Genomic DNA, 23,617 nt, shown 5'->3' with positions numbered 1-23,617 from the left:
AATGTAAGTGAAGGAAAAATTCTAAAATAACACCAGTATTTCTTTGCTTATACTGGCATTGCTCTAGTCCTTTTGGATTTGAGCAATATCAATTTAGTAAAAGTGTAGTTGGCATTGTGCACTTCCTTGCTTCAATATAAACTCTTCCATGCAAACACCCTTTTAGTATATATGTATTGTCTCTTGAGACAGAAGGATGCATTGAATATATATATAGAGACCCCGATAAATGTCTGGATTTAATAAACCAATGTGAACGAAATAACTTCTCTATCATAAAAAAGCCAGTTTTACTTGTTTAAAATCAGGAATTACATAAGACACACCTACAAAGCTTATATATTCTTTTTCACCATGGCTTCAGATAGAATATTGAAATATTTATTTTTGTAATATTCATTCTTTTTCGAAGTCCAAATTAATCAGGGGAGTGGGGGGGAAACACTTAGAGAGATTATAATTATAACTAACTAAAATAACTTTCTTGGCCTTCAGGCTAGGATCAAAATGTATTGACTGTTCTGTTGTAGAAAGGGGAATCCCTCTTAAGTGTAGAAGAGTTATAGAAAGTTTTCACACTTTTTAACTATATTTTTCATTGTCTATGCCGCAGGCAACATAAAGTATCCAAACTAGTTTATTATAACATACAATTTAGCTTGTTTACTTATGTACTTGATAGGTTTCTATGCATGTTTTCATTCGTTATCTATTTAGTTTAGTTGTCCTGCACAATTTGTTTTCATTAGTTGGGTGTTCCATTTCTTAATACACTTTTCACATGCTGGATCTCTTGTCACTTGGCAGATTTCAATTTTCAATGTACTAGTTTTGAACCATGTTGCACATTGCGCTATAGCTTTATTTTGCAAAAACAATAACATTACATACTTGCAGCATTACACTTTTTGTTTTTGACTTTAGTCATTTTAAGGATAAAATTCAATTCCTTCTCTTATTTAGTTATTTGTGGACTGTTCTTCATAGTTGTTGTCTCATGACGTTTTAGGCAATTATTCCTCTGGCCTTCATCAGGTGATTAACCACGACAGGACAGGAATGCTGAGTCTCTTAACTGTATCCTTAGTAATTACTGCCTTCCATAGTTGTTGTCATCTCACTATAGAAATAGTTGGCTGAAATATCATGAAACAGCAACAACTATAAAGATGAGGATAACAGTCTGCAAATAAATAAATGTACAAATTACTCATCTCAAAGGATTCTAAGAATAAAATATACTTATGTGTTTTTTTTTATCCCATTTTTTTTCTATTAGCTCCTTTGTCTGAATTTTGAAGTGGTCAACATGTATGTGTGAAAAAGTGCAGTATTTAATACTAGAAACTTTGTTATCAGTGAGTTGATCCACAGTAGGATGTCAAACTGGAGTCTTTTATGATTAATTAGACATAATCAATCATTTAACTTTGTGTTTTATCTCTGTTTTGCTTACAGGATATCAATTGGGGAAATGAATTGAAACAAGCAGCATTTAAAGCATTTGCCTCACTTGGAGCAAATGATGAAGATATTCGTAAAAAAGTAAGTTCCTTAACTATCAATTTTATCTTTTTTTTTCACTCCAATCTCTATATTAATAAAGCTATCAAAGAAGATTTTGTGTGTGTTTGTCACCTTTGATAAATACATATAATTATTTTTTGTATTTACTGTTAATCGAATTCCTTATTGTATTCTGTTAATATCCATTTTATATGCTGGCATGTGTTAGTTTTTAGCAATTAACTTCAACGTTTTTATTTATCTCTTTGTCCATCCTTATTACTTGCTCATGTTTTCCTTACCATTTACCCGTGAACTGTCTCTATCTCAATTGTTCAAGGACTTGCATCCATTCTTTCAACATTACTATTGAACTCTTCTGTTCTGGACACATCTCCCTATACTGTGTCAAGATATAATCTTCCTCTAAGATTGTCTTAAAACATCCATTGTATCTCTCATGCTGTTTCTCTCCATGAAACTCCTGTTCTTAACTCTTACTAGTAACATTGCACTTTTATGTTATCACTGTTTGCACATGCCTGATACTCTTCCCTTGGCCAGCAGTGGTAATATTTAGCTAGTTAGTAATGAAAGTTCTCTCAATTTCTTTCATCCATTTTTCATTCTTGCAATCACACTACCACCTGCTTCAATAATATTACCAAGGTAACAAAATTTCTGAATAACCTCAATAGCTTTGCCATTCAAATATATTTTCTTCAAATCTGAGTTGTCATCTGTTTTTTTTTTTTGTATTATGCTTCTTGCACACAAACTGGTTATTATCTCTAAACCTCTGCATTTGTGTACCCAGTACCTGCAAATTACACCCAACACCTTTTCCACAAACTGAACTGGGTAATTTTCTCGTTTCTAAGGGCTTTCCAACATTACAACTACTGATTATCACTTTAATCTTCACTCTCATACCTTTACTTTCCTCCAAATCTAAACAAGTAGACCTTCCTTTGATTCATAAGCAAGTACTAAATCATCAGCAAACATCTCTTCTGGACAATGTGAAACTCTGGACAAGACAAATAGAAAGCAATTGACTCAAAACTGTACTCTTATTTATTTATTTTTTTAACATTAAAGCTCTCACTAAATGTACTGTCAATTCTAATATGACACTGACATTTCTGTAAATTGCTTGAACAACCTTCAAAACTACATTTGTCCCTAGTGGCATAAAATCAAACTGGTCTTAATCTATGCTTGTCTGACTTATTTGCGTGATTATTTCTGGTGTTACCAGATCCGGCTGTCTGAAGATATTGGCTTCTTGAGACAAAAAACCTGCTACAAAATGGATGCAACATGAATAGCCCAAAAGGATTGATGTATGATGAAACAAAATGACTAAAACAAACATCACAAAGAAATGCTTGAAGAACTTGAAGCATAAAAATTTTACACATTTAAAAACCTTGTTGGTGAGGCTTCAGAATACACCAACTGCCCCCCTGCAAAGGGTAAAAGTCCCTCAATGGGGTCACCTGTTGGCTGTAGTTGGCAACCCATAATGGGATCCTGGTGGCTGAGCACCTCACGACCCGGATCCAAGTGGCCATTAGTTTGCAACACTCTACTTTGGCTCTTACTTTGGCTAGACGGGCAGAGAGACCCAACCCGATCAATCAGCTAGTCATGACAAGCCCTAATAACAGTAAAGCCTCACAAAAAGAGAAATACAAATACATCACACACAAACATATATACAAATGTAATATAGCAAAAAAAACACATACTAATATTAGAAAGCAATGGCAAGATCCAATCAGATAGTGAAACCAGATGCTACCGACAACAAACTCCTTTATATCTTGCTGGGGCCAAGGAAATCCTCACAAGCAACTACACTCATTGTTTGAGTATATCATCCTTGTATCCCGGAGATGCTTGGGCGAATGGGTTTCCCCCCAACCATCTCCCAATATAGGGCTCTGAGGAGGGTGGAGAGCAAGGATGATGAAAGAAAATATTTCATATGGTTTCCAAAGAAATCAAAATACCTCATCTAGATGAAAACACAGAAAGCGATGAATATGAAAATACAATCTTTCCTAAATATATAATCTGAGAATCACATACACAAATAACCAAAATGTCTCCATTCCTAATCAAACAAATTATAAACAAAAACCTAAATACAAAGCAAATAAAAAATTAAAAAATGGAAGCTTACTTTTTATCTACTAAAACTAGTGCTGAAAATTTTTTAACATGGACAACGTTCCATGATATAAACATCAAAATCTATCCTTACAAAACTCTCAACACCTCGAAAAGAGTCCTCAGATGTCCAGGATTAAACAACTACTCTTTAGAAGAAATAAAAACAAACCTAAAAAACAGTTATAGACACCAAAAAAATTACAAAAGAAGGAAATGAACAAACACATACACATTAATCTTCAATACTCCCACTCCACCAACCGAAATCAAAATTGGATATATCAACATTAAAGTAGAAAGACATATCCCCAAACCACTTAGCTGCCTAAACTACCAAAAATTCAGTCACTACAAAGAATACTGCACCAGAAAAACAGTATGCCCCCAATTTTTTTTTTTTTTTTACATAGGCACACCACTTATCAAGGCCAAGAGGCCACTCGAGGATAAGGATTAACGAGTGTACAGTAGAAATTGGACAATATAGTAATTGTTGGTAATGGAAATTCGGTAAATTTGTTAACTTATATGGAACGTCTCATCAAAAACTTGTTTACGTTAGACTTGAAGACAACCATATTGTAGTCAGCTGGAAAGCAGGAAAATGGAAGACAATTCCATAGGCATGCAGTTCTAAGAAAGAAGCTTTGATCATGGAATCTATGTTTAGGTTTAGGCACAGATAAAGAGTGGGGGAAATTGTTGATAGTCTTTTCTGCTAGACGGGTGTTTCTTGTGAAAGATTGGCAAGGGGGTACCATGGATTGGAGCAGTAATGAACACCAGGAAACAGAATGTCAAGTAAAGATAAAATGCTCAAACAGTTGTCTAAGTTTCAAATCCCTCCTTGCCAGTGTTGTAGTCTTGCATTCCGGTAATAATCAAGACAAACACAGTGGTATAATTAAAAAAACGTGTCAGCAAAAATTTTGTTACAGAAGTACACATCATGATTTGGGGGTGGGAGCATTACTGCCATGAATCCCTACCTAATAGATATAACTATATTTATAACGTCTGGGTGAGTCCATTATTCCTAAAATAGAAATATCAGCTTACCCCTTAACAGCAATAATTAAATTTAACTTTCAGAATTCTATTATAAGTAAAAATAAAAAAATAAAAACAAACAAAAGCTTCTGAGCAACAGCGATTAGATACAAATTTATATTTCGCTAAAGAGCTTTTTTTTTTTTTTTTTGCTTTTGTCCAGATTATTGATACTGAGAATCTGATTGAGCACATCATTAATGGTATGGATAGTGATGACGTCAAGGTGCAGGCGGCTGCAGTTCGCTGTCTGCATAGCTTGTCCCGTTCTGTGCAGCAGCTGCGAACCACATTCCAGGACCATGCTCTGTGGAAACCTCTTCTTAAGGTAAGGCTATGAACAATGTAACTAAGTTTCCATGCCACCATACAACCTAACACTTTTATTGTTCTCTTTCCGACTGATTAAAGTTTCTCCTGAAATACAACCATGATTTAGAACAAGTAAAAAAAAAAAAAAAACTCAATCCAACATTTGATGTTCTGACAAAAAAATACCCTCAACAATCGTCAAAGTCCCACCCCTTCACTGATGTCAGAAAGCTTTCTACTCTATTCTTCTTTCCTCACACTGATTACTTTTGGTATTCTCTTTGTTCCTTGTTTCCCTTACTATACAAACATGCAGAAATTTAAATGTAATGTGAACAGACATTTTATTTGCAGATATATGTGGGCTGAGCATTGTAGCTATTGTACAAGAGGCAGAGGTACTTTTTCTTTTCTTGTTTTTTTTTTACATGGTAGTCAACTCTTATCAAGGCCCGGAAGCCACTTGGGGATGAGGGTTATTGCGTGTACAGTAATCAATGGGATAATATTGTAGTAATCATTAGTATTGGAGATTTGATGTGTGTGTGTGTGTGTGTGTGTGTGTATTGTTAGGAGAAACATATATACCCCCCCTCCTTATATCATAATGGATATATAGATATGAGCTAGACAGATCCCCCCTCCCCTTTCCAAGTCAAGCCAGACAAACCTCCCCTTCCTCCCTTCCAAGTCAAGCAGCAGACCTCCCCTTCCTAAGTTGAACAGCGAACAGTCGAACGACACAACCCCCTCCCGCCCTCACTGATCAACTATAAGCAGCAGTCAAACACCCACGCAAACATAGGTAACCATGACAGCCGACATCAGGCGGTCGTGACGTAAGCGCCGGAGGAAAGCGCGCGAAAAAGTTTAGTTTTCGAGTTGACAGCCGTTGGGAAACGACGACAATATTTTCTGCTCCCCAAAAAGCGGTAATATGCACCCGCGTGGACGACGCATGGTGACCGGCAAATGATCAAATCAACTCAATTTGGCGGACGGCCATGAGACCAAAGAAGGGACATTTACTCCAACACGGAATTACCTTGGTCAATATAATTCAATGAGAGCCATTTTACCCAAGAACTTTGTCAGGACAAACCGCATATCGAAGATGACAAAGAAAGAAAAAGAAGTGATAAAGAAAAACTAAGGACATTATCACGTCATCGAAATGCGCGCGTCAGGAGAGAAATTCCCACCAAAAAGCTAAGTATCGTTCGATATCCATTCTCTCATATTTCACCCCACCCCCCCTCAGCCCACTCAGTGACAGTCGAGTTCTTTCCGTGAAATAAATTCTTCCCTCACCAAGCATAAAGGTGAAAGAATTGGAAAAGAAAAGAAGGATAAGGAAAGAAAAAACATTGTTACCTAACTTTAACTTTGATTGTTCTAATATTTGTGTCAACTGTGACTTTACGCATTATCAAAAGAAAAGAGAAACCATAACCCCATCCCAACCTGATATTGTCTGCGACCGGACTTTCATTTTGATTATCCTGATATTTTGTTTGGTCTGTGTCTTTATGCTTTGCCAAAGTCTGTGACCCGACTTTCATTTTGAATATTCTAATATTTTGTTTTAACTGTGGCTCTGCGTTTTATCAAAAAAAAAGAAAAGGAGAGAAAAGGAAGAGAGAAAAATAATATATCTCCACCAATGACCCCCCCCCCCAATCCTGATCTGATGTTGTCTGTGACTGGACTCTCATTATGACCGTTTTATTATTTTTATTTCCTTCATTTGTTTTTTTGTTTGAATAATAAATTTATATATTTTAATGTTATTCATTTGGTGTCCAACCTTTTTCATTCCCTGCCATCTTTATTATTAAACGTGAATGTTATCGGGTAGTCCATGACGATTCCACTGATTCGAAACTTGGGAGATGCCATACGGTTGTGATATTATTACGACCGGCAAAATTCCACACTTTTACTTTTCTTACGACGTGTACTTGGGTATAGAATTCTTGCAAAATTCCTAACCCCTAGACTAGACCTGGGTCACGTCACAGTATATATATATATATATATATATATATATATACATATATATAATTATACACACACAAGCCATCATTCACCCATGCATGGAGTATTATTGAGATATTTGTACACCAACTGTTCCTCTTGGACAGGGTGCAAGAAAAAGAGTCTGTAACCTAATGAGTCTCATACTGTCTACTAAGCTCCAGACCCTGTTCCATCACTGCAATGTGTACGTGGAATATGCTTTGATGAAATTTTTCATTTGTACACTCTTGTTGCAATAATTTTGCTATAATGATAGTATGATTACAAAATTTGGAAGATTCTATTTATAGACGGGTGATAAAAACTGACCAATTAAATGGTGCTGCACTCTGCTAGCAACCTATTAGAAACCAGAATCACTCCATAAATATACAGAATCTCTTAAGAATTCTCACACAGCTTTTTGTCTTTGCATAAAGAATTCCAGACTTCTTTGGATTGGTTACCTATTCTTAATCTTTATTTTAACTTTTACAATTCAAAGCTTCTCTGGATTAATACTGCCATTTTGTTTAGAACAACATTTCTCTTCTCTTCTGAAACTAAAATGGCTTATAATTCAAAAGGTTATGAGCCCAGAGGATGACTTCGATAGATTAGAATCAAAATTCGAATTGTGGCAGGTGAAATTTTTGGGTTATTTATGTATCCAAAAACTACCGTCATTCAGACACAACCTGAAAATCAAAATCATCCAGAATTTATTTAAACTAATGTAACTGTTTTTTGCGGAATTGATACAGTTTTTGGATGACAGAAGTTTATCTCTGATAATACAAGAAGCCTTAGATGATGGCATTAAAGTATTGAACATGTTAAAAGAGCATTTATTGAAAAGAAAACCCCAAATTCTCTCTTTATATACAGAACTAAAGTCTCTGAAACATATGGAAACAGATAATTACAGACTATATTATAAGAGCCAAAACAGTGAATTTATTAAAAATATCTGAAATAATTAATGACAATTTCTTGATTTCTGTGGTTCTTAAAAGATTGCCAGGTGACTTTAAGCTGTTTACAACAGTGATAATCCAGAAAGAAAAAGCCATGATTTTTAGTCAATTCAAAGTAGCACTAAGAAGTTCTGAGGAAACTGAAGATAAAGGAAAATAACAAGAATCATGAAATTCAAACAAGCCGATCAAATCCCAAATCATAAACGAAGATGAATTAATATTTTCCCAAATTCATACATTAGATGACAACAAAAATGTTGACGCAGACAAAAATATTAATAATGATGACATTAAAGTCAAAATGTCAGAACAGTACCCAACCAGAAATAGAAAAAGACCATTTTAGATATTTTAGTGGTTGAGAATTTGGAGAATTATCAAATACATTGAAAATATACCAAAAAGCTTCATCGATACAATTAATTTAGAAAATTGTCAGCAATGGAAAATGGTACTGAAAAATGAAATAGACGAGTTAACAGAAAATAAAACCTATACAGTAGAGTCCCCAGCAAAGGATAAAAATGTCATTTTTTTCCTGATGTGTCTTTATAAAATACAAAAACGACTGCAGCGTCAGGTGTTGAACAGTATAAAATGAGATTTATTGCCAAAGGATTTTTTCAAATTTCTGGGACAGTATTTTTCAACATTTTTCCCCGTCTACAAACTTAAACACAATCAGAATTTTATTGCAACCTACATCACAGTATGACCTTAATATCCATCAAATGGACGTAAAAACTGATTATTTAAATACTCCGATAGACTTTGAAATGTATATTACCTCTCCAGATGAATTCAAAAGGAAAAATAAAAATTGGGTGTTGAGGCTTAACAAATCATGGTATGGTTTAAAGCAAAGTGATGGCAATTAGAATCAAATATTTCATAATTATTTAATTAAACAACAATTCAAACAATGCCCAGTGGACCCCTGTTTGTAGCCTCAAACTGTAAGTAAGCAACAAATTACTGATTTTAGTCTTGTGGGTTGATGACATTTTAATTGCATTAAATTGTGACGCAATGTAAATAGATATTAAGAATGGATTAAATAAAAAATTCAAAATGGGTGATCTTGGGCAGATATAATGGTTTCTGGGCATATAATTTACTTATAAAAAAGGAATCATTAAAATAAATTAATCGAGGTACATTGATCAAATCCTATTAATCTTTGGGATGCAAGATTCCAAGAAGCACGCTACACTAGTTGAAAATGTTATAAACCAAAATATGGATCCGAAATCTGAAATAATTGACAATAAACTATATCGAGAGATCATAGGGGGCTTTATATATTTGATGGCAGCCATAAGCCCTTTTTTGTTACATAGTAACGAAAATATCACAAAAATTATCAAGACTGACAATTAAGGATATAAAGAGGGCTAAACAAGTCCTTTGTTATCCAATAATTACATTCAAGGTAAGTTGTGTCAGAAGAATCCGATTATATGGCAGTGGATTCTGAGCTTTCATTAAACTCTCTCTCTCTCTATAATGCAATGACAGACCCATAATTAGATGGATCTGTAAGGGAAATCTGACCAAACCTAACGCATTAGGTTGGAGGATCTGCTGAAAGCAGTACATTTGCCAAGCATAGAGGTCATTTTAACTTAGTTTTGATAGCCATAATTCTACAGGACTATACTATCTTGAATTGCATGAAGCTTGGTTGGATAAGGAAAACTGATTGGACAAAAACGTATAGTGAAATTATGAGACAATTAACTTGCTGATCCAGAGGAATTGGAAAGTGAGCTTGTAAAATATCAAAAACATCCCCCCCCCCCCAGACAAAGAAAAAGTGACATTAAATGAAGAGAGACTCTGGGACTGTACATCTTGTGGGTACATTGGATTTCCCAGAGACACATCTAAATCACTAGCTGTGTGCCTCGGGAATTCATGATATCAAAAATTTTCTTGTATATGGCATAATCATATTGATACACCGGTTCTCATCAAATCACCAATGTTAAGCAATCTTGAGTCTGGCTAGTACTAGATGGGTGACTATTTGGGAATTACGCTTATCTTGGCATTGTTACGAGTTGTCCTGAACCTCCACTTGCCACTGGTATTTAACAATGCCGACTCAAGAGAGGTGTGATTGGAGATTGCGTAACTTTTGCTACAAAAATTCCACACGCAGTGGGTATCCATAGTCTGTCAAGACTGAAGGAAGCTACCATATTAAAAACTTATCAGCATCCCTAGGGTGTAATTTTAAAGATTATTATTATAAATTCTCATGTAGTATAAATGGATACATCAATATTTAATATATATATATATATATATATATATATATATATATTTGTTTTATATAATTTCTACCATTTTAAAATGTTTCTTTTTGTAGATGCTGCAGAATGGACCTGAAGAGGTATTGCGTGTAGCTTCCTCCACCCTGTGTAATCTGATGTTAGAGTTCTCTCCTAGCAAAGAGGTAAGTACAGAATATATAGAGAACACCTGTCAAAACAAAATATAACACTATGATTTGCATTTATTTGCAGACTGTTATCCTCATCTTTATAGTTGTTGTTTCATGACGTTTCGGCCAACTGTTCCTCTGGCCTTTGTCAGGTGGTTAACTGCGACGGGTATAGGGATGCTGAATTAATATAAAAATGAGGATAACAGTCTGCAAATATATAAATAAATATACAAATTACTCATTGCAAAGAATTCCAATAATTAAATAATGATCTGCATGTATCACATTTTTCAGTTGGACCATGTGCAGATTCAGCAGCTCTAATTATTCTAGCAGTTGAAAGGAATGGGATTAGCTTCACACTCAAAAATTGTGCCTTTACAGTCATTTTCAAGTTGAATGAATTATATTGTTTCTATTCACAAATCTCAAACTATTTATATTTACTTCTTATACTAGCATGGGTGCCCGGCATTGCCCGGGTGTTTGGAGGTGTATGCTGAGCAAAAAAAAGGGGGTAATTTTTTAAACTTTGACCCCTATTATGACCCCTGAAAATGTATTGTTTTGGGCTCAAATCAAGTTATTAAGTTAGATCCATGTCCACGGAAGCTATATCTAAAATTTCAAGTGTGTAGACCCAAAATTGTCGGAGAAGTTTGGTAGAGTTCTCAAAGCTCAAATCGTTGAACTTTGACCCCTTAATCGCCAAATTTCTGGCTAAAAACCGATCACATAGATTTTTCCAAATCTCAGTACCCTGTATATCAAATTTCGAGTCTGTAGACTAAAAATTGACAGTTATTTCGTAGGGAAATGTACACAGACACACACACACACACACTTTCACTTTTATAGATATATATATGTTTTTATTCAATGTAATATATTTATTCAGCTCGAAAAACATACAGTGTTTACCGATGTGTTGGAAAATTCAAGATGGCGTCTCACACCCTCTTTAACACCGTAAGTTTGGGAAAAGGTGTTATAAATAAAAAACTATACAAAATACTATTAAAAACCCGCCGAATATATGTCAACCTTTGTCACGGTAACATATATTGAGCGAGTTTTTAACAGTATTTTAACAGGGCACATCGTAAAAACTGACCCATTAATTTTCCTGAAGTAAAAACTATATAGTTTTTAAACTTTTAAAACTGTACATTATAAAAAGAAAACTGTTCGAGTGATTTTTTTTTTTTTACATGGGTGTCACCACTTATCAAGGCCCAGAGGCCACTCAAGGATAACGGTTAATAGGTATACATTAGTCATTGTGATTTTAGCATAGTAAACAGTGGGAATTTTGTAACTTGGATTACTTGAAAAAGAAAACTGTTCGAATGATTGAAAATGAAAACAAAATAACAATGTAAATATATTGATAAGAAAAAAACAAAAACAAACGAAGTTTCCGTTTCAGGAACCCGAGTTTAATTTTATGTCGTAATCATTCAACTCGTTAGCGGTTTTATTCAGCGATTAGGGATAACCATACGACATATCTAATTACCAAAGCGATTTAAAAAAATTTTTTTTTTTTTATTAAAACTAAACCTGTTTAGTTTTAATGAACCAATTTTTTTAAAGCCAACACTTTAGTTATTTTGAGAGCGTGCAACTGCACCCGAAAGGTTGATTAGGAAACTCCAAATGCTTTTATGACTCGAAAAAAAAAAAGGGCTTTTTATCGGCTTAAATGATAAACTAATGTTAAATATTAGTATTTAATATAATGAGATATCAATCTACACAATTTGCCATCGATTCTGAAATAAAATGAAATCCTGACATTGTGATCATTTTTGCAGGTGTTATGTGCCAAATATTGAAATAAGAATGTTTAAATTCAATTATTGTAATTTAAGTCTTTAATTTTAAAGTCGATTTTATTTATAAAATATCTTTTTAGAAATCAATCTCAAAAACAATCTGAACAATAAATCTCTTTTGTTATGGCTAAGTTTTTGTCAAGGGTAGAAATTATAATAGACAAGTATTCATCCGTGATGACATTTTACCGATTTCCTGGTTTACAGGTATTCTTGCTAAATTTCTTCGAAAGAATTGACATAAACAATACTTCAACTAAATACGTATATTTCATGCAATAATGACTTTTGTTTCTTCTGACTTTTCCTAAACTAAACATAAAACATCGGTTAGGGTTAGTTTAACATTCTGTAAAAGTACCTTCTGTTTTTTTTTTTTTTTTTTTTGTACTTCTGCAGAGAAGGTAAAAAACCGATAAAAACTGGATATATTTTTCGTGTTTTTATTCAATTTAACATGTTTATTCAGCTCGAAAAGAATACAGTGTTTACCGATGTGTTGGAAAATTCAAGATGGCGTCTCACACATTCTTTAACACCGTAAGTTTGGGAAAAGGTGTTATAAATAAAAAACTATACAAAATACTATTAAAAACCCGCCAAATATGTCAACCTATGTCACGGTAACATATATTGAGCGAGTTTTTAACAGTATTTTAACCGGTTTTTTATTTATTACACCTTTTTCCAAACTTACCGTGTTAAAGAGAGAATCGGCCGCCATCTTTAATTTTCCAATACATCGGTAAACACTGTATGCTTTTCGAGCTGAATAAACATGTTAAATTGAATAAAAACACGAAAAATATATCCAGTTTGGTAGAAAAGTAATTTATCTTGCCTTTGATAACATTTATTTGTTATATATTTGTTTTTTGGCAACTTATTCGAATCTATGTGTACAGTAATACAAACCCGAAATGAATTTAAGATCACGAGTGAAATGAGAAAATGAAGAAAATCACATTTACTGTGTGTGTTTACTGTTTATGTAAGTCAGCGGGTTTGGTTGCCATAACAACGTGACGGTAGTGAACGTGTGTGTGTGCGCGTGTGCTTGCTAGTACTACTACTACTAAGTTTGTAGGAGCGTTTGATTTCGTGTAGTTTAGTTTCGTATAATAGTTTCGTATTTTTTTAATTTGTAAATAACAAGTTATTAAAAAATTAAACCCTTCCAAGATGGACAATAAATAAAGCCATAATATTTTATGGTAAAGGTAAGAGCGTAGAAACGATTGTTTTTTAGGAGATGTGATTATTGGATTAACCAATCAGAAATCGTCTGTGGCACACACATCTCTGTTTTTATGGATATATAGATATATGAGGGGCATTCCAAAAGTAATACCTATTTTTTTTTTTTTATTTGACTCAAATGAATCGGTAGGGATTGCAAACTGTATTATGATGGCTGAACATGCATTCAGGACCTGAAAGTTTCATCTCTCTGTTGGGGATATTGACTGTAAGTGACACCTGTCATGGACGTGTGTCAGAAGCAGAGATGTATCATCGAATTCCTGAGACTGGTAGCAAATATGCAGAAAAAAATTTTCTGAAGCAGAAAAGGTTGCTTCATCACTTCTCAATCTTTTGAATTAAGAAAAAAATAGAAGGCTTTACTTTTGAAATGACCTCTGTATATATATTTATATAAATGTTTGAACTAGTAATCTATCTGTATTACCTCATCTCTTGCAATTCTATATTAATTACTACACCTGCATCATATCTACTTCTGTCCAACATAATATGCATGCTTAAATGATGTAATATCTCAAAACAAAATAAAAAGCCAACAACAATAGCAAAGCAAGTGATAACGGTAATAGAAAAGAACATGAATTCAATGTATTCACTTGCATTAACACTGACATAAAGATCGTTTCTATTAGGACCATCATTTTTATGATGCAAAATGATGCAGCATCATGATCTTTGTGATATTTTATGAAGCTTTTTGTTAGGGTAACAACTTTTTGGGGGATTGGGATGTATGCATAACAAGTCTTTTAGTTCCCTCAAAATTAATAAATTTTTGGTAACTTAATTGCATGCGTCATAGCAGATGTGATGAACATATTTTTATGATTTTATTTTTTCAAGTTAGAAAAAGTTACAAATATTTATTTGATTATTTGGATTCTTATTCTCATCTTGATTCAATGTTTTGTCCAATTTGCCCTCTGATCTTTTTAGGTGCATCTTTTCTAGTCGAGGGGGAAACTATATGGAATTTCAAACTGAACCTTTTGTATAATTCACAGGAATAAATTGTCTGTCAGCAATGACCAACTAGAAGTGTTAATTGGTTGTTAGCTATTGCCAGTTGTAAGGATTGAACCTTCAACCTCTAGAAGACTATTACTTAGAACTGCTTACTAATTGATGTCATGAAAATAACAAGATGAAAGTAGTATGAGTAAGCCAAATAATACAAATGATCAATCTTCATGTTTTAAATTTTTATAAATATGTTTTAGATTTTTATTGGAAAATGTTAATTTAAGATTAAGGGGACTTCAAATTTTTTTTTTACATTTGAAAAAGTAATGTGGCAGATACGGTGTCATGCTAAATGCTTTTCTTTTATCTGTTGGCATAATGTACTGAATCTACACCTGGTCCTTTCAGTTTTAAAATGGGTGACGATCATTATAGACAAAAAGCAAACCATGTCTTTTTTCTTTTTCTTTTATAAGACAATCATTTGCATACATATTAGACTGAAAAGCATGTTCACCTTACAAAAAAATATTGTCCATACACTGAAAACTTCGGTTATTCCATTTGTCCAATTAACCCACATGGAATGTATTACCACAACTGAACTCTATGATGAAACAAGAAACATTTATTGTGGTTAGTTTCATTCAGATCTCCTTTTACATAAGGTTAACCAGAAAATTGTAATAATTAAACATGATTGACTTAGTTCTAATTACATGTTTTGATTATTTGGTGAGACCAGAAATGTTTCGACCTCTTCTATACCATGGATCCCCCATAAAATTTTTGATGTGCTAACATACCCCCAACATATGGTTTGAAGATGAAATAAACAAATATATATTCAATTTAAGCAAGAAATTTATTTTACCTAATTTTTAAATGACATGAAAATACAAAAATAGCAAAATGATATAACAAATTGAAATTACAAATTTTAAAATTATTAAATCACAATTTTTTTTGTACCTGCGTGCCATTTTTTTTTTTTTTTTTTTCACTATTGGTGATCTATTTGTGCATTTGGATGGTTTCTAGATTTTTTTTTGATTGATAAGAGAACTGAAACCCATTTCGTATATGTGTTATCTCAAATGAAATAAGAACACTTGTCTCTTACTTGCTGCATACATAAATCAAGTGTTTGTGTAATGCTGTGTGTTTGTACTATTTCAAGATGGCAGTTTTGTTTGAATACAAGCAATGGATTATGCATGTACACCGTAATTTTAAAATTTCCAAACCCAAGTTTTCATCACCCTCCTGTTAGAAACCTCTGTACTAGAGAATCAAAGTAAATATTCAGTGATTAAATGTTGTTTTGGGTTGCTAAATGATATTACACAATCTAAACTAATTTGCTAAATGGGTTTTACTTTTTATGCATGTATTCCTGTGTGCATGAAGGAATATTCACTGCTGCTAATTTTTTTATGAGCAATTTTTGTCTGTCATTTGCAAACTTTCTAATTCCAGCTTGGACTGATTTTTACAAATAGCCTCCTTTGAAAATTGTACAACATATTTTTAGTATCTCATCACTATCAATTAAATAATCTTCAGTTTTATTAATTTTTTTTCTTTTAAACTTTTACAGTGGAACCTCAGCATGTGACAAAAAAAATAATTCCTCCTGGTTATCATATTCCAAGGTCTAATAGCTTAAAAGTAGTTTGTTGACACAAAATAAGCTTCTTATATATATATATATATATATATATATATATATATATATATATATATATATATATATATAATGATTTTGATTAACATAATCATGGTTGGTTTATGTATACGTGATTATATGAATGCCTTTAGTGATTGACTGGAAAATAACTTATCTACATATGAATTATTATGAATTATTTGACTGTTCCGACTTTTTACACCCAAATATTTCTGGGTTTGTGATAACCTCAATTTTTTTTTTTTTTGAGAGCGCTACAATCACTCTTTTATGGCAGACACAGTAGGCAAGGTGGTTTGGTTTTGCTCAACAAGTGCAGCCATTACTATTGAAGACAATTCATTTTGTACATCAGAGTTTGTCAGTGTAAACCAGTTTGTTCTTATCATGCAATTGTTTAAGAGTAGAAGATCGAAAATAATTTAGAAAAAATGGTTGAGAAGACCCACTTACATGATTACATGATGCCTGAGATTTAGAAGAATTCATCACTAGTTCACAATTCTCTATTAAGAAGACCATATCACTTGAAAACTACATCTATATTGACCATCACAGCAGGCTGTAGCTTCTAAAGTAAAAATCAATATGATACAACAGATCAAGTAAAGAATAGATACCCTGTACGAGGGGCGTGCAATAAGTAATGCCCCTGACCCACTTCCCATAGCAGTAGAGCAACGAAACTTGGCACAGTTATTAGTCTTTCTCTACATAGGAAGCACCCAGAGTTATGCATTTCTCCCATCGTTTGATGCAGCTCTGAAGACCGGTTTTGTAGAACACCCCAGGTTGGTCCTCCAACCACAACATGACTTCAGAAATCAAGGCTGCATCATCTGGGAAACGCTTTCCTTTCAAAAACAACTTCATGACTAGGAAGAGGTGAAAGTCGGTGGGTACAAGGTCAGGAGAGTAGGGAAGATGGGGAGGATTCCATAACCACATGCCCGTGCTTCTGATCTGGCGACATGCGAGTTGTGGACCGGAACGTTGTCCTGCAGGAGGAGGGTACCTTTGCTGATCTTGCTCCGCCTTTTGATTTTGATAGCTTCCCTTAATTTCCTCAAAAGTGAAGCATAATAGGCTCCTGTAATTGTGGTACACTTTGCCAGGAAATTTGTCATCACTACTCTGTCCTGGTCCCAGAAGACTGTGAGCATGACCTTGCCAGTGGAGGGCTGCACCCTTGCCTTCTTTGGAAGTGGTGAGTCCAAGTGCTTCCACTTCATTGACTGGGCTTTGGTCTCTGGATCATAGTGATGGACCCAGGTTTCATCCTGTGTAATCAGTCTTTTGAAAAACTTTCATCTTCTTGGCACATCTCCAAATTCATCCTCGAGCACTCGACGCGTTCTCGCTTCTGGAATGGTGCGAGCAATCTGGGAATCCATCTAGCAGACACCTTATGCATATGCAAATGATTATGAATAATAGTTTCCACAGACCCTGTACTAATCTTGACATCTTGGGCTATGTGGTGAATAGTAATGCGCCGATCTTCCAAAATGGCAGCCTCAACTTGACAGACAGATGCCTCATCAATAGCAGAAGGGGGGCAACCAGGTCTGGGAGCTGTTTCCATAGACTTCCGGCCATGTTTGAATTCACGATGCCAGCGTTTTACAAGGTCATATGATGGGGCATTATCACCATAAGTTTCTTTAATTTCATCAAACGTCTCCTGTGGTGTGCGTCCTTTCAAATACAAAAACCGGATCACTGCTTGACATTCAACAGGCTCCATTTCACACCTGACTCAGTTCAAACACCTGTAAAACAGAAACCATAATTAGTTCAGAGCTGTAATTTGCCACATAACTCGTAGAGATATAAATCATTGCACATGCAAAATTTCAGCTAGATCAGACAACTGGAGGTGGGTCAGGGGCACACCCCTCGTAGCAGAAGACGACGACTGGTGACGACCGTTGCACATTTCAAGGGACACTGGTGATTCGACTTTGACACTAGCACAAGCACATAGCGTTGGTTATTTGTAAACATGTCAAATAGCAGACATGGTTGAATATTCGCAAGCAAGATTTTTTAAAAATATATTTACAAAACTTTTGAAGATTTAAAAGAAAAATATATATTTACGAAACACTTTTTTTTAAGTAAGTAACAAAACGAAGATAGTTAACTAAAAGACATTTAAATAAATGGGTGCCTTACTGAGTGCATTTTTAATATATTTACAGAACTTTTTAATAAAACTTAGAATAATTATAATAAATAAATTTAAGCCAAACTTATTAATGGCAGAAACAAATATAAAATAACTGACTTGTTCAGATTTTTGTGAATGTTTCACGGATTTTTGCAACCAAGATTGATTTTTTTTTTTTTTTTTTACAAAGGCATCACCACATTATCAAGGCCCAGAGGCCACTCAATGATAAGGGTTAAAGAGTTTACAGTAGAAATTGGTCAATATAGTAATCATTAGTAATGAAAATTTGGTAAATTTGATAACTTATATGGAACGGCTCATCAAGAACTTATTTACTTTAGACTTGAACACAACCATATTGTAGTCAGCCGGAAAGCAGGAAAACGGAAGACAATTCCACAGGCGTGCAGTTCTAAGAAAGAAGCTTTGTTCATGGAATCTACGTTTAGGTTTAGGCACAGATAAAGAGTGGGGGAAATTATTGATAGTGTTTACAGCTAGACGAGTGTTTCTTGTGAAAGTTTGGCGAGGGGGGACCATAGATTGAAGCTCAGTTGAACACTTTCCATGAAAATAACGATACATCAGAGACAAACTCGCAACATCTCTTCTGTGAGATAGAGGTTGCAAGGAGGAGAAAAGGACATCTCCTACGAGGCTACAAAGTCTATTTTGAACTCTATCAAGGCAGGACAAGTCCTTTCTAGCAGCTCCTGCCCAGATATGGCAACAGTATTCCATCCTTGGACGTACCTGGCTCTTATATAGATAGAGAATAGCATCAGCAGTGAGATATCTACCGGATCGATAGAAAGATCCCACCATTTTTCCAGCGGCCTTGGCAACAGATTTGATATACGTGTTCCATTTAAGATCAGGAGTAATGGTCAAGCCCAGAAGCTTGTCAAAACTTGAGGCCTCCTGAAGACGAGAGCCATTCATTTCAATTGATGACAAATGTGGATTAGAATGTTGATGATGTAAAGAGAGAAGCTTGGTTTTAGATGCATTAAAAGTAACCAGTACATTATGTACAGTGTTTTTTTTTCTGTGTGCGTTTTTAATACAATTCAATTTAATTATTCTTTAAAACATTAACTTTAGCGACAATTAATATATTTTTAAATAATATTTTTAAATATTAAATTTTGATTTAATCTCATAATACCTTCACATGATCAATTTATTAAATGATAAAAAAAATCCAAAAGTAATATATTTAAATAAATGGGTGTCTTTCAGAGTGCACTTTTAATATATTTACAGAACTTTTTAATAAAACTTAAAATAATAATAATTATAATCAAAATAAATAAAAAGAATGAGCTATATTAATTACAAAACATTAAAAATCTACATCCTGTCTATTAAAAATATATCATTTTAAAAACTTTTAAAAATAAAATTATTTAAGCCAAACTTTTAAATGGCAGAAACAAATATAAAATAACTGACTTGTTTGGATTTTTGCGAATGTTTCGTGGGTTTTTGTGACCAAGATTGATTTTTATGTACAGTGTGTATTTTTCTTTCTGTGTGCGTTTTTAATACAATTCTATATTTATTTAAAGTGCGATATATGTTGGTGGTCATTGAAAGAGAAATCCTTCTAGGCCGAGGTAATTTTAATGCATAACAAAAATCACAAATATAAACAATCGAAAGACACCCATTTATTTAAATATCTTTTATTTGAATACGTTCGTTTTGTTACTTACTTTAAAAAAATATTTTGTAAATATATATTTTTCTTTTAAATCTTCAAAAGTTTTGAAAATATATTTAAAAAATCGATTTTTAATGTTTTGTAATTAATAAAGCTCATTCTTTTTATTTATTTTTATTATAATTATAATAATTATTATTTTAAGTTTTATTAAAAAGTTCTGTAAATATATTAAAAACGCACTCTGAAAGACACCCATTTATTTAAATATATTACTTTTGGATTTTTTGTCATTTAATAAATTGATCATGTGAAGGTATTATGAGATTAAATCAAAATTTAATATTTAAAAATATTATTTTAAAAATATATTAATTGTCGCTAAAGTTAATGTTTTAAAGAATAATTAAATTGAATTGTATTAAAAATGCACACACACAAAAAAAAAACACCGTACATCAATCTTGGTTGCAAAAACCTGTGACACATTCACAAAAATCCGAACAAATCAGTTATTTTATATTTGTTTCTGCCTTTAATAAGTTTGGCTTAAATTTATTTATTTTATTATAATTATTATTATTTTTAGTTTTATTAAAAAGTTCTGTAAATATATTAAAAACGCACCCAGAAAGGCACCCATTTATTTAAATGTCTTTTTATTTAAATACGTTCATTTCGTTACTTACTTAAAAAAATGTTTTGTGAATATACATTTTTCTTTTAAATCTTCAAAAATTTTGTAAATATATTTTTTTAAAAATCTTGCTTACGAATATTCGACCATGTCTGCTATTTGACGTGTTTACAAACAACCAACACCATGTGCTTGTGCTAGTGTCAAAATCGAATCACCGGTGTCACTTGAAATGTGCACCGGTTATCACCAGTCGTCGTCTTCTGCTACAGGGTATACAACTTTTGACTAGCTTGATTCTGTTATTGAAATTGGTTTCCTTTATTCTTCTTAAAACCAGGATCACATGTTGCTAAAATCGATGAGTGAAAATTATACAACGGAATTGACGGGCTTCCAACTTAGTATACTGTCAGGTTGTGTCATTATTCATTGTGAAAAATATACATTCACAAGTTGCTGAGAACTACTGACTGCTTAGGCAGACAAAATAGTGGATGTTTCTAGGTGCTTTGATCTTGATAGGCTAAAAGTGGAATTGAAAATGCAATCCAAATTTTTTTTCTACATACTGAATTTTGGAAAATTTGCAGAAACTAAACAAAATAAACAAATAATTTACAATAAGTTAGTATCTGATCCAGGCTGACAAGTTTAACACTCATTACAAAGAAAATATAATTAATATTTTCTTGTGTCTCCACATCATTGTTATGTTTTTCTTTTCTTCAAAATTAAGGGGAAATCCAAAAAATAAAATTTAAAAGTCAGTTTGTATGTTATGACAATTAAAAAAAAAAATAAGAGTAAATAAATAATAATTTACAATTTTAAACTAAACTAGACTACCCGTGACCCGTTGGGTCAGTATGTTATATTAGCTATGGAATTCATGTATGAGCATGACACTTGTGACGTAAAAAAAATAGGTTTTTTTTTTGACATAACAGAAACATTTCTATGAAAGTATATTAAAATGAAAAATCACGGACAGATCACTCAAACATGAAAAAAAAAATCCTCCCTATTCATGTAAAGTTACCTATTTTTCCAAATAATCGCTCAAAACTCGAAAATTAAACGTGATTTTCCTACGAATCTAACGCAAAAGAATGAAAAACCCATATTGGAATCCTTCAATCTAAAAAAAATAATTAATAAAATCTGAAGCAAAAAAATAAAACCTAAATAAATAAAATAAAAAAACTAATATTGAAACAGATTAGTAAATGCGTCAACAAATTCACCGTTCTCACAACTATTTTGTATCTAGAAATGTAAACAAAAAATAAAAAAAGAAGGAAGGAAAAGGGACGGATAGAGAGTAGTAGTAGTAGTAGTAGTCTTGGCTTTGCTACAATTGTTCTTATGTTTGTCAATGGATTAAAGTTGTTGTAAGAAAATAGCGACAGTATAGTTGTAATAAAGAATAGTTGTTAAATAATAATTTCGAAATGTTAATATTTCAGTGCGCAGGTCAAAATCTGCAAAAGAAGCGATTTGTGTTTATTTGTTTACGTTGTTATGGGTTAATGTTTATGCGCGTATGCGCAACCGGATGTCGTAAACCGGAAAGTGGGTTACATCACTCGTTACAAGGTCATTTGAGTTTTATAATTATATAGATAGATTTGCATATTTCTGGAATTTCAGTGCCTCAGAACCCTGAACATTAATTTAAAATGATTCACTTAAAACTAGCTGAATCAATTTTTTTCTTTTTTCTGTTTACACTTAAACTTTTCAGATATATAAAAAAACATTCAATAAATAAAATAATTTTTTTTAAAGAGGCAAAACTTTTTTTTCCAGTATTTTTTATTCCATAAATCTAAACTCCGCTTCGTTGATTTGAATTGATTCATAGCAAAAAAATGTTTTAATCTTGCAAAAATGTTTTTGAAGCTGTTGAAAATGGCAAATTAAAGATTAAACACAATTGTCATCAAATTTTTGATAATTGAAAGAAAAAACAACGCTGAAATTAGGTAAAGAATCGGCTGTTTATCCTTTGTGCTTTATTTTTTCTTTCTATTTATGCTAAAATAGTTGCAAAAGTTTGTGCATGGAAAAAGAGGTGCATTCAGAAAGTAATGTTATTACGATAGGGATTTTAAAAGAATGATGTCACTTCAAATGACCCACAAACAAACAAAAAAAAAACGTAAAAATATCCTGTGCATAAATGTTCTTAATGTTGGTGTTTTCAAATTTGATGTGTGCGATATTTATATGCAAAAATAACTATAATCTCATTGTAAAGAAAAAGGGTCACTTGTCATTTTGGTGGACTTAATATAGGGTTTTGTTTTTTTTTTCACAAAAAATATCAAAATTGAAAACTTAAAAATTTTTGCCTATTATCAAATTGTGTTCCCATTTGTTTCTACATGTCTAAATCTGAGTTTTTTTTTTTTTTTTTTTTTGATTTGCTACTAAAAGAAAAATCAAGCTTGATTTCTAATGTGCTATCAATCATTAAGAAGATGCAATGTGTTGCTGTTCAAATGAATCTTATGAACCAGTTAAAGTTGCACTTCTGTGTCATTTTTTTTTTTTTTTTTTTTTTTTCAAAGGTTAATGAGATTTTGTTCAATATTTAGGTTGATTTGATCTAATATGTATTGCTTCTACTATGATAAATTTTCATTTATCACAAGATGACATTACAATTGAAAATATTTTTCACTTATTTGAAGAATTTTTAGTGATACACTGTGAAAATTGGCTTTTGGACCAACAACATTTAAGACAACAAATATCCCAATTTCTAAGAAGATTTAAACAGTTATAATTCAGTAGCTAATTGTGCTACCAAAATAAATTTGATACCATTCTTTTTTTTAATTTTTTATTTATTTATTTTTTTTTATTACATTTT

At 32.6% G+C, this 23,617-nt stretch overlaps 1 protein-coding gene across 12 annotated transcripts in view; it reads left to right on the top strand.

Moving 5' to 3' along the window:
• The window catches only part of LOC145248018 (armadillo repeat-containing protein 8-like), a 214,175-nt gene that overhangs the window by 110,690 nt on the left and 79,868 nt on the right, over positions 1 to 23,617 (top strand). For all 12 annotated transcript variants that reach the window (XM_080109718.1, XM_080109723.1, XM_080109715.1 and 9 more), the window contains exons 11-13: positions 1,459 to 1,545; positions 4,901 to 5,065; positions 10,423 to 10,509. In XM_080109718.1, the coding sequence (XP_079965844.1) occupies positions 1,459 to 1,545; positions 4,901 to 5,065; positions 10,423 to 10,509 (339 nt within the window). The remainder of the gene's footprint in view (positions 1 to 1,458; positions 1,546 to 4,900; positions 5,066 to 10,422; positions 10,510 to 23,617) is intronic.

This window comes from Euprymna scolopes, chromosome 26 (assembly GCF_053919585.1).
Source record: "Euprymna scolopes isolate OS-2025 chromosome 26, ASM5391958v1, whole genome shotgun sequence".
Lineage (NCBI taxonomy): Eukaryota > Metazoa > Mollusca > Cephalopoda > Sepiida > Sepiolidae > Euprymna > Euprymna scolopes.
This window is presented reverse-complemented; position numbering and strand designations above follow the sequence as displayed.